Source organism: Meles meles, chromosome 2, assembly GCF_922984935.1.
Source record: "Meles meles chromosome 2, mMelMel3.1 paternal haplotype, whole genome shotgun sequence".
Classification (NCBI taxonomy): Eukaryota; Metazoa; Chordata; class Mammalia; order Carnivora; family Mustelidae; genus Meles; species Meles meles.
Window position 1 is genome coordinate 35,522,611 of NC_060067.1, and position 12,013 is coordinate 35,534,623.

At 35.5% G+C, this 12,013-nt stretch overlaps 1 protein-coding gene across 7 annotated transcripts in view; it reads right to left on the reverse strand.

The window, feature by feature from the left end:
* Window positions 1-7,279: 7,279 nt before the first annotated feature.
* Window positions 7,280-12,013, reverse strand: part of N4BP2 (NEDD4 binding protein 2) — an 89,223-nt gene continuing 84,489 nt past the window's right edge. For all 7 annotated transcript variants that reach the window (XM_045997220.1, XM_045997218.1, XM_045997222.1 and 4 more), the window contains 2 exons: window positions 10,288-10,411; window positions 7,280-9,066 (listed from right to left, as the gene is read on the reverse strand). In XM_045997220.1, the coding sequence (XP_045853176.1) occupies window positions 9,021-9,066; window positions 10,288-10,411 (170 nt within the window). In that variant the 3' untranslated portion in view covers window positions 7,280-9,020. The remainder of the gene's footprint in view (window positions 9,067-10,287; window positions 10,412-12,013) is intronic.

Sequence of the window (12,013 nt, forward strand, 5' to 3'; positions counted from 1 at the left end):
ATTGTAAATATGGACATTTGATAATTCGCCCTCTGCTCCACTTCCTTCTAATGAGCCTTTTTGTACCAGAGAGACTGAGAAGTTTAAAATTACATTTCCTAGACTCCTGTGGCAGGTAAAAACCTGGATATAAAAGAGCGTCCACCCATTAGATACAGTATTATGAGATGTGGGAGGTAGAAGTAAGTTGAAGGCACTCTGTCTACTGCTATGTCTCACTCCGATAAAATGTCAAGTTATAGAGAGGTCAGGGTTTTCGGCAACAGTTGTCTGTTACCAACTTTGGGTACACTGAGAGCAGGTATGGCAACGGTGCCATGGTGGCCTCTTCATTAGGGCAGAGGTGGCAGTAGGTTAATTCTGCAGTGTTTGGAAAGTCATTCTCTGAGCCAAGTCTAGAATTTACTCCTCTAGCTCTTCTACCAACTTTTTAAAAAAGTTTTTATTATAGTTTTGAATATATTCAGAAGTAGAACCAAAAACTAATAAAACCCCAGCTTCAACATTTACCAACTTAGGCCAATCTTATTTTATTTTTTAAGTACCCCTACCCACCCACTTCATCTTATTTTCAAATAAATCCCAGACATCATATAATTTTATATATTTTAGCATGTATCTCTTTTCTAAAAAGTAGACTAAAAAATGTGATCTCTGAGCTAATAGAACATATTGGTCTCTTGCCCCTAGTTCCTGGCACAGAACTCCTGAAACCCTTGTAGTAATTTCCAAAGTGATAAAAACACTAGGTGATCTCTTACTGTATTTGTCCTTGACCCCATCCCTGCCCGACATACAGCTCCTAAAACCCATTTCTAAGTGATTAGAGCACTAGAAGCATCTTTTATTCTATTGAGGTGACTCTAGTGAGGGCTCCTGGTTAGAGGCTGGTCACCATAAAGACCATGCATGATCAGAATCTCAATTTTCAGTCCCAGCCCTCATCCTGAGACAGGAAAGGGGCTGGAAATGGGAGTTAATAACTGCACGCCTATGTGAGGAAGCTTCCATAAAATTCCAGTACTATGGAGTTTGGAGAGCTTCCAGATAGATGAATACATCCAAATAGGAAGGGTGATGCACCCCAACTCCAAGAGACAGAAGCCCCTGCACTAGAGACCCTCCCAGATCCCAGGCCTCACCCGGTATCTCTTCATCAGGCTGTCCATTTGTGCCCTTTATCGTATCCTTTAATAATCTAGTATATGTAAGGTAATGTTACCCTGAGTTCTGTGAGCCACTCTAGCAAATTTTCAAACCATGAGGAGAGGGTTGTGGGAACCCCCGATTTATAGCCAAGATGGACAGTTGTGGGTAACCTGGGGACCTACTTACTACTTGCAACCAGCATCTGAGATGGGGTGGGCAGTCTTGTGGGACTGAACCCTTAACTTGTGGATGTTATCTCCAGGTAGATCGTGTAAGAACTGAGCTGAATTGTAGACACCCAACTTATGTCAAGAGAATTGCTTGGTGTGGGGGGGAAACTCCACACATTTGGTGGCCAGAGGAAGGTGTTTTGTGTGAGCAATAAAGAGACACAGAAAAGAAACACACAGGGGGAAGGATTGGGTTTTCCCTACAAAAGAGAGAAAGAGGAGGGGGGGGGAAACTGTATTTTTCCTAATATGACTACAGTATCATCATCCCTAAAATAAATAGATAGATAAATGGATAAATAAATAGATCTTTAATATAATTAAGTGTCCAGTCAATGTTCACATTGCCAGTTCTCGTTATTGTCATAAAAAAAACTCAAGTTTTTGCTGAACAAATAAAGTCCATAAATTGTAATTGGTTGATATGCCTCTTCCATCTTAATGTATAGGTTCCCTTTCCATCTCTGTGTGTTTTGTTTTTTTTTCCTTTTGTAATTTATTTGAAGAAAATTGTTGTTAGAGCATCCCACAGTCTGTATTTTGGTGGTCACATCCCATGGTGTTGATATATTCCTCTGTCCTCTGTAATTCATATAAACTGGTTGTTAGAGCTATAGGCTTGATCAGATTTAGGCTTTGTTTCCACTGATTTTTGAGTCCCCAGTTGTGTATTAGATACCTTTCTGGGATAGTAGAAGCTACCAAAAAAAAAAAAAAAAAAAAAAAAACAAAACAAAAAAACAAAACAAAAAGCATAATACTGTGCATTCAATCATACGGACAACCACAAGGCATACATAACTCATTTCACTGCTTTTGCTGTATTGCAGTTCACAGATACTGCATTTTTACAAAATGAAGGTCTATGGCGACCCTGTATCACGCAAGTCTATTAGTGCCACTTTTCCAACAGCATTTGCTCATTTTTATCTCTTTGTTGTTTTTTTGGTAATTCTCAAAATATTTCAAGCTTTTTCATTATTATATTTGTTATGGTGATCTGTGAGCAGTGTCTTAATGTTACCACTGTCACTGTCTTGGGGCGGGGAGCACAAACCATGTGCATATAAGATGGTAAACTCAGTTAGTAAATGTTGCATGTGTTCTGACCTCCATCATTGGCTGCGCCCCCATTTCTCTCCTTCTCCTTGGGTCTCCCTATTCCCTGAGACACAGTAATACTGAAATTAGGCCAATTAATAACACTATAATTGCCTCTATGTGTTCAAGTGAAAGGAAGAGTCACACGTCCCTCACTTTAAATCAAAAACTAAAAATGATTAAGCTTAGTGAGGAAGACCTGTTGAAAGCCAAGACGGGCCAAAAGCGAGATCTCCTATACCAGTTGGACAAGCAGTAAATGCAAAGGGAAAGTTGTCGAAAGGAAATTAAGAGTACTACTTCAGTGACTCCATGAGGAAGAGAGTGAAACAGCCTTACTGCTGGTATGGAGGAAGTTCTGGGGGTCTGGATAGATCAAACTAGCCACATAACTCCCTTGAGCCAAAGCCCAATCCAGACTCTCTCCAGTTCTGTGAAGGCTGAGAGAGGTGAGGAAGCTGCAGAAGACAAGTCTGCAGAAAACAAATAAACCAGCAGAAGCTGGTTCATGAGGTTAAAGGAGAGAAGCAAGTAAAGCAAGTGCTGATGGAGAAGCCGCAGCAGCTTCCCCGGAGGATCTAGTTCAGGTCATGAGCAAAGGTGGCCACATGACACAGACTTTTTTTTTTTTTTTTTAATATTTTATTTATTTGACATGACACAGACTTCTGATGTAGATGAAACAGCCTTCTAACAGCTAATGCAGCCAGAGTCTTTAAGTTGAGGCTTCCACTCACAGTTCCAAAAACCAAGGGCCCTTGACAATTACGCTAAGTCTACTCTCCCTGTGCTGCATAAACAGAACCAAGCCTGGCTGACAGCCCATCTGTTAAAACACGGTTTATGAAGATTTTAAGCCCACAGTTGAAACCTACTGCTCAGGGAAAAAAAGATTCCTTTCAAAATAGGACTACTCATCAACAACGGCACCTGGTCACCCAAGAACTCTGACGGAAATGTAGGAGATTACTGTTGTTTTCAGGCCTGCTAACATAACATCCATTCTGCCGTCCATTGATGGAGGAGTCATTTTGACTTTCAAATCTTATTATTTTAAGAAACGTGTTTCATAAGGCTATCCCTGTCATAGATAGTAATTCCTCAGATGGACCTGAAAGTCTTCTGGAAAGGATTCACCATTCTCAATGCCATTGAGAACATTCCTGATTCATGGCAAGAGGTCAAAATGTCAACATTAATGGGAGTTTGAGAGGTGATTCCAACCCGCATGGATGACCTGGAGGGATTCAAGACCTCAGTGGGGAAAAAAACTGTAGCTATAATGCAAACAGCAGGAGAACTAGAACGAGAAGTGGAGTCTGCAGATGCGACTGGACTGCTGTAATCTCATAAAACTCTAACAGATGAGAAGTTGCTTCTTCTGGATGAGCAGAGAAAGTGGTTTCTTGAGATGGAATCTACTCCAGGTGAAGATGTTGTGAAGACTGTTGAAATGACAACAAAGGATTTAGACTATCAAAAAAACGTCATGGATAAAGTAGTGACAGGGTTCAAGAGGACTGACTCTCAATTCTGAGAGGTCAGCTGTGGGCAAAGTGCCATCCAACACCATCTCATGCTACAAAGAAACCATCATAAAAAGAAGAGTCAATCAATGCAGCAAACTTTGTTGTCTTATTTTATGAAAATGCTACAACCAGCTTAAACATTCAGGAAACACCACCCTAATCAGCCACGTTGGTTAGTAATATTATTTGAATATTGAAGTTAAAATAAACTGTGATTTCCTTTTTTATTATTCCTAGCACAGGGTAATCGTCAACAAAGATGTTGACAGAACGCATCAAGAACTGATTTTCACATTATTTGCAACCAATGGTCAAAAATGATGTGGCAGAAACTGCCATGAATTCCCCTAATACGCATTCTCTTTCCTCCAAGAGAATGCCCAAATTTTAGCTGAATGTATAGTAAACTGAAATAAAGACAATTTCCCAGCCTCTCTTGCAGCTAGATATGACCACATGACTAAGTTCTGGCCAATAAGATGTAAGTGGAAGCATCGCATGGCAACTTCCAAAATTCTACAAAAGATCGCTGGCCCCTGCCCACTGCTCCTTTCTTCTTTGTCCTTCCTCCAACAGAATGCAGATATGATTATTAGAGCTCGAGGTACCCACCACCCTGGTTTATGAATCGATGACCACACCTGGGGTAAGAGTGGTGAGCTAAAATAAAAGGATCCTAGATCTCCAAAAACTTGGTGGAGAAGAGCACACCCATTGGTCCTGCAGTCCCTGCTCTGGAATTTTATATGAAGAGATAAATAAACTTTTATGTTTGTTATTGGGAAAAACCCACAATACCAGCTTCCTCTGTATAAGGGAGGAAGGCAGATTTATAAGCAGCAGTTTTGCAAACACATGTACTGTGTAGCCACATCTCTCTTAGTTGGGGATAATAGGATATTCTTTCTTTCCAAGTAATTATTTTTATTCTTATGAAAAATGTAACTCCTCTACAGTTGGAGTTAGAGAACCCAGGTTCAAGTCTTACCTCTGCCCTTAATGAGCCAATGAGTCACCTTCTCTAAGATTTTGTAAGATACAATGTAGTAAGATTCTCTTGAGCCTTAAAATATAATATATACGGAAGTGTTTCACAGTATAAGTAACTACACATGGATAGTTGACTACAATTATAAGATACCTGTGGGGAGAATCTGTCTCTGACTGTATCTCCAGTAACAAGTGCTCAATAAGTATTTGTTGAATAGATATTTTGAAGTCCTTGGTAAATGCGTGAATTGTTCTGCTTTGGAGTGAATAATGTTCTCAGGTCTTTGAATATTAATTTAAGTATTACTTGAGTTTCTTAGAGCCAATTCTTAATTTTGCTATCAATCAAAAGATACAAAGTTGTGAAAAAAACAAACCCAGCTAATGGACCCCAATTTGCTATAGCGAAATAATTTAAGAACAGAAGCTGTGGTACAGAAATAAAATTTTATGACCCTTTTCTTTCCCTTGAAATTATAAAGTTACACATAAAGACATATTTTAATATTTAAACCACTAACCCTACCACAGCAAATGAAGGATTTCCTCACACTGCACTGTGGCTGAAGTATTTTATTAAATTAAGTATGTAATTTGCAAATGGTTTCATAAGAAATTTTAAAAGCAAAGTTATAAAACATTTTCAATAAAAAAGTACAGAGTTAACAGCAAAATTACATTTTCTTTATAGTACAAATAAAAACATTTCATTTCTGATACACTATCTGAAAATCTTATAATATATTCTCCAACTGATAGCTGCAATATTATATTTTAATGAGAAGTTTCACCATTAATTCAATCATTTGCTAGTAACAGGTTCATCATTTGGACCATAAAAGTCAACTGCTCAACTTTAAGGAAAATAATAAAATTTGTCATTAGATAATGTTAAGTTACAAAAGGCTCTCCAGAATATACATGTATGCCAGCCTTGTTTCTCTACTAAATTCTGTAGAGGCATTAAGTAATATGTAAACTTCAATTACATTTTAAAAATAAGCACCATTAACATACATTCTACATAAATTTACTTTACCTTTTAAATGACACTTTTTTTGGCCACACAAACATTTAAATCTGTTTTCTTTACCATTAAATAAAAATACACAATATTTAACCACTCCACAGAAAATTACCAAACTTCACCTCATTGCACAATGGAAAAGCACTTGGAAAAAACACTTGGAAAAAAACAGCACACGTTATTTTTGTGTCTTTTTTATAGATTTTGTCATTTTCTTAAATTGAGAGCAGTTAAAACATTGTCAGAGCAATTTCCTGAGTCTCAGAGTTTCTAATTTCCAGCTCAGAAATAACCAATCTTGCTATTATACATGTTCTTTTTCTAAGAACACACACAAAATACTTGAATTTTAAAAAAGAAAGACCAAAATAAGGACTGGAAACAATCCAACAGAAGAATTGTTTAGCTTTTCTTTTCAAAATGTGTTATAATATGCAAGACACTTTAAAGTATAAGACACTATAAAGTAAAAAGATTTTCTACTATATAATATGTCCTATATTTAAAGGCCATAGAATTGCAAATAGTATAGAAACACTAATAAAGTGATGAAACCTCAACTTGAAAATAACACAGAACTATATGAACAGCCAATAAATCTAAGACAACATGCTTCCAAGTCTTATGTTGAAGTAAGGAAGTGGATGAATTGAAAATACTGTTAAAGAGTTTCCTCAGTCCAACCTACTTCCCCTGTGGTTTCCACATTAGCTCTCTTTTTTTCTCCTGGTAGATACAAGTGAGAGACTACTGAAAAGAATTAATTGTTACTAACACCTTCCAAACTACAGAAGTGTTATACTTTTACAAGATCGATACACTTGCAAAGAGCCATTTTAATGAGTCCTGTATTAGCAAAAATACACCAATACCTGAAAACTTCGTTAATCCCCACACTGTCTTTACTTTTGACACACAGGATTTGGAAAACAGGGGAAGAATTTGATAAGCCCCGAACCTTTGGCATGCGGGATTTAGAAACGGGCAAAACAAGAAAAGAGAAACTATAAAATTTTCTTTCATAATTATGTTGTTTAAACTATGCTAGACAGTGGGGTGGGAGGCCATTCAGAATTAAACAACTTCATAAAAACACAGGATGCTCAAAATTTGCCTAAATACTTATAAATGATGATTAAGAAAAATACCCTAGATCTACCAAAATAAAGCCTAAAGTTGAGGCTGGTACAGCAGAAAACGTAACCTCTTTCATTTGGTTTCTGCCCACAAAATACCTCACCCCTTGTTCTTTATGATTGCTCCCATGTTAATCGTAATTACAATAACACAAATAAATTTGTGCACAAAATTTATTTTTGTGCACAAAAGCGACACTTTTTTAAATAGGGTGAGGAACTATAAAAACATGGAAAGCTAGTACGCAGCTGCACACACTCGAGTAACTCCAGGTTTTAGCATTGTTATTCACATTTCCTAAATCATATTAATTTATACATAGAAATATTTCATTAACAACTGTAGTTTCATAATAAGTTCTTGAAATGAATTGCTTTATTTTTAATGTATGCAACTCTTCTAGATGTTACAAAAAATATGCTAAACTGTTGGTTTTTTTTAAACAAATTATTATCAAACATAAGAATAATATTTCAATACCACTCACTAACCACTTCTAAATAATAAATTTACTTTTATTTTTGTGGAAATAAATTTAATGATATAGCTCTTTTAAAAGCATGCTTTCGTGATATATAAAAACATGTTTTTGAGTTTTATTTTCATTAAAATGTCTGTTCTTTTGGGAAACCATTCTGTAAAATGGATTCTTTCAGGAGGAGCTCGACCCTGTAATTCCTGATCCAAATGATTTTTAAGTTTATCAAAAAGCAACACAACCATTTGTTAAATTACATATGTTGGAAACAGTCTCCATATCCAAAGTCAATAAGCCACTATTTCATGTTGGAAAATTATACTTTACCACATTAAACTTGTGGAAATGAAATTATAATTGACATACTAACAGGAGTTTTCAGCTCACACACACAAGAAGTCAATTAAAGTTTCCCTTCAAAAAGTTGGCTCATTTTAAAAACAAGGGTAAAAAACTTTCAAATTGTAAAGATTCCTTTTAAGATTATATCAAAAATGTTTTCTCTATTTGCTTTAAATAGAGGACTTTAACCTACTGCACTTTAGAAATCATATGCTTCAAATATAAAATATAGCTCTTTAGTACCGTCTTAAATACCATTTACACAGACAGCTCTAGAAGCAGTTCTATAAGACACCACTACTTGGTAGATTAACCATTTCTCCTTCTCTAAAAACTTTTCTGCCTACAGAAGTATAAAACTGTAATATAATCTGAGGCTCCAACTTTCCTCCTAGAAAATGCACACACACAGAACAAAAGGTAAGAGATCAAGATCATATACAAGACAGAGGAAAGTACAAACGGCATGACTTCCTTCCTGTAAGATATGGCAAAATGAAACTTTTTTTTGTATTTATTTTGAAATCAAAAAGTATTCAAGTGTTTTTGTTAGATTTTCTTTTCTTCGTTACTACTACTACTACTACTACTACTTCTCTTTCTACTTCTCCTTCTACTTCTTCTTCTCCTTTTACTACAAGGCTTTGATGGGCATGAACCAGGTCTCAAAGCACTTTAAAATACCTTTCAAAGATGCCTTTAGGATTTTACTAAATGTTAAACAATTAATACAAAGGTAACATTTTTTTCTCTGAGAAAGAGTCAGAGCACTTCAAAACTTCGAAACAGCAGCTAATACTTTTCTTAGACATTTTATAATCAATAAAAATTCTCTTTAATATAACAGACAACATATTTGGCATTTGATTCAGTAAAAAACTATTTTTTTGAGTTCTGAAAAACATCATCATAATGTTTTTATTATAACTGGACATTTCTAATAAACACATGTTTACAGTAAAAATGACTAAATTTACCGCAAATAAAACTAAGTTTAACCTACAAACCTTCACACGGCTAAGTCAAGGACGTTTATCTTACTTTAGCATGACTTTCAAGCACCCTGGTTTAATTTCAGAGAACCTACAGAAATGAGAAAAGACTTATTTTAGGTAAAAATTTCAAACTGGTTAAGGAATATATCATGCATGTAATCAACTCCAGGTGTCTATGCCAAATATAATATTTACTATCAAAGTATTCTCCTTTATTAAATCAATCATCCAGGACCAATATCTACGCTTATGTATCCTTCAATTCATTGTAAAAATAACGAATCCTAAGGCTAGGGGTTACTCCTAACTTAGTAGTTATTTAAGATTTTCAAAACTCTCGAGCCTGAATTTGACCTTCATGAAGAAGAGCATGCTGTCGGAAGGATAAGATGATGTCTGCATTACATTATTTCTACGCATTGAGTACTAAAAAGAAATATCTAACATAATCATAAGTCTGATTCATCAGGCCGTGAAATGCTTCCAAGCCCTTAATGTGAAATTTAAAAAACATTAGTCTCTACGATAGCCCATGAATCCCAACATGATAATGTTCTAGTCCAACTACTTTTTAACAGACACTCTGAAATGTCACCTGTTCGCATGCTCAGAATTAATGTTACCATTTCCTATAATGTAGCCAAACAACATTTTATTACATGGCATAAACACATAAAACTAGAAGTAGGGGGAGGTTGGTACCTAATGATAAACATCCTCAGGGAATCTATCCATCAACAGATCTTATTCTTAGACTTTTCTTGTCATTTCCTGTTATTGAATAATAATCACTTAATGAAAAAGGACATGTCATGTTTGTTAGTTAAGATCATTAACAACACTTGATTTACGAAGATGTATAAATCCATAGTGACTGGATGCTTCTGCTAAAGTTTAAACAAATCCAAATTATAATCATATTTTAGTAGAAACCCCCAACTCCTTCCAAAATCTATGAACGCATAAATAGTAATTTTAAACTATGATATGTATAATCTCACTATCTTGGATAATACATTATCAAAAAAAACACAATTATACTTACTTTCTGTTAGATTTTAAAGTTATGATAGAAATAGTTTTGACAAGTGATTGCTTCAACAAGAAACACATTTGTCTTTCATTTCTGGTTTTCTGAACATCATATATCCAGCAGGGAATGTTGTATCATAATTTAAGCTAAACTTTTGGCTAATACCAGATGGTTAAATTTAGTTAACTATTTTAATAAACCATCTGAGCATATTACTAGTGTTTACTATCTGCATATGGGCAATTGCCATTATCAATAACAGAAATCTATACTCACCTGAAGCTATGGCTTGTGAGGTATTTAATGACAGCTGGTTTGATGCGAGCAACTCCTCCTTGGCTGTGGTTTCCTCTCCCCGTAATCACAGACAGATAGGACTTCCCACCATTCTGCTTAAATTCTGTTACAACAGGAATTGGAACACTTAAAATTCATTTATCTTACATTCTCAACAGAAAACAAACCTGAACTACTCAAACACATATGAAATTACTTTCATGGGGATTTAGATATTTATAAATTCAGAAAGTCCCCAAATTGAGGTTTTTAAATCCATGTTTCATCTACACTGTTTAAGTACAGAAGCCTCAAAGCAACTCATCCACCTAAACACAAGTGAAAGTTCTTCCCCTGTGGGGAAGGAGATTTCTGTGTTCTACCAGAATTTCTTTCTAAAATAATGATAATGACAATAACAATATTAATGATATCTAACTATTATTACATACTTGGAGTGAGGCGCTGCTTTAAGCAACTTAATTTATTAACTAAGAATCTTCACAATGACCCTTTTAATTAAATATTCTGAAGCCAGCCAGCTTTGGTCTGATTAACAGCTCTAGCACCAAATGGCTGGATGGTACGACCATGGACAAGTTATTTAGCCTATCTGTGCCTGTTTCCTTATCAGGAAAATGGGATACAGTCTTACTGTTAATTGTTAAGAAACTCTTCTAAAGGCAACCTGGCTGGCTCAAGTTGGAAGAAGATGTGACTCTTGATCTCAGGGTTGTGAGTTCGAGCCCTATGTTGAATATAGAGATTACAAAAAGCAAAAAAAAACAAAAAAAAACCTTAAAGAAACTCTTCTAAAGAGAAATTTTTCAAATATTAAATGAGCCTAGGCCTCTTGTAAGAATACAGCTCCTGCTCTGGATATGACCAGGTGAAAATCAAATGTATAAATCCAAAAAGTAAATAACAACTACAGTAAAATAAACAGTGTTAAGTAAGAGTTGACTTAATGAATTTAATAAATATGTTCCTCAGTCATAAACAGCACAAATTTTACCTTTAGCATAAAATATACATAATATATATATTCTATATTCTGCTCATTAAGTTGCCCTAAGACTCCAGCAGATCCACAGTTTTTCAAGTCTCCTATCTCCAAGGCAATATTTAGCCTAGAATTTTAAGAGGGTATGTTGCCCTTGCATTTCTAATTCCTTCTTTGCTTAAGATCTCCATTTCTTTCTTTCTTTCCATTTTTTTTATTTTTTTATTTTTTTTGTTTATTTACAGCATAACAGTGTTCATTGTTTTGTCTTTCTTTCCATTTTTAAAAAGACATCATTTATTTATTTGAGTGAGAGAGAGTATAAGCAGGGCAGGGAGAGGCAGAAGCAGACTCCCTGCTGAGCAGGAAGCGAAACACAGGGCTCAATACCAGGGCCCTGAGATCATGACCTGAGCCAAAGGCAGACACTTAACCAACTGAGCCACCTACGCGCCCCAAGATCCCCATTTCTACTCTAGCCCATACCCATTACTTCAAGCAATATTTTGTTCAAAATTCAACTCTTCCTGGGTGCTACATACACAGAGTACTCACTTTGTAAAGAGTTTTTATGCTATACAACTACTACTTGTGCACTGTTCTTCATAGATGTGATATTACGAAGTTTACTTGAAAAAAAACCTCAACTCTCATAACTATCCATAATTCCCTCTCATCACTCCTTCACTGCTGCTCCCCTTATCAGTTAGGGCAGTCATTTAT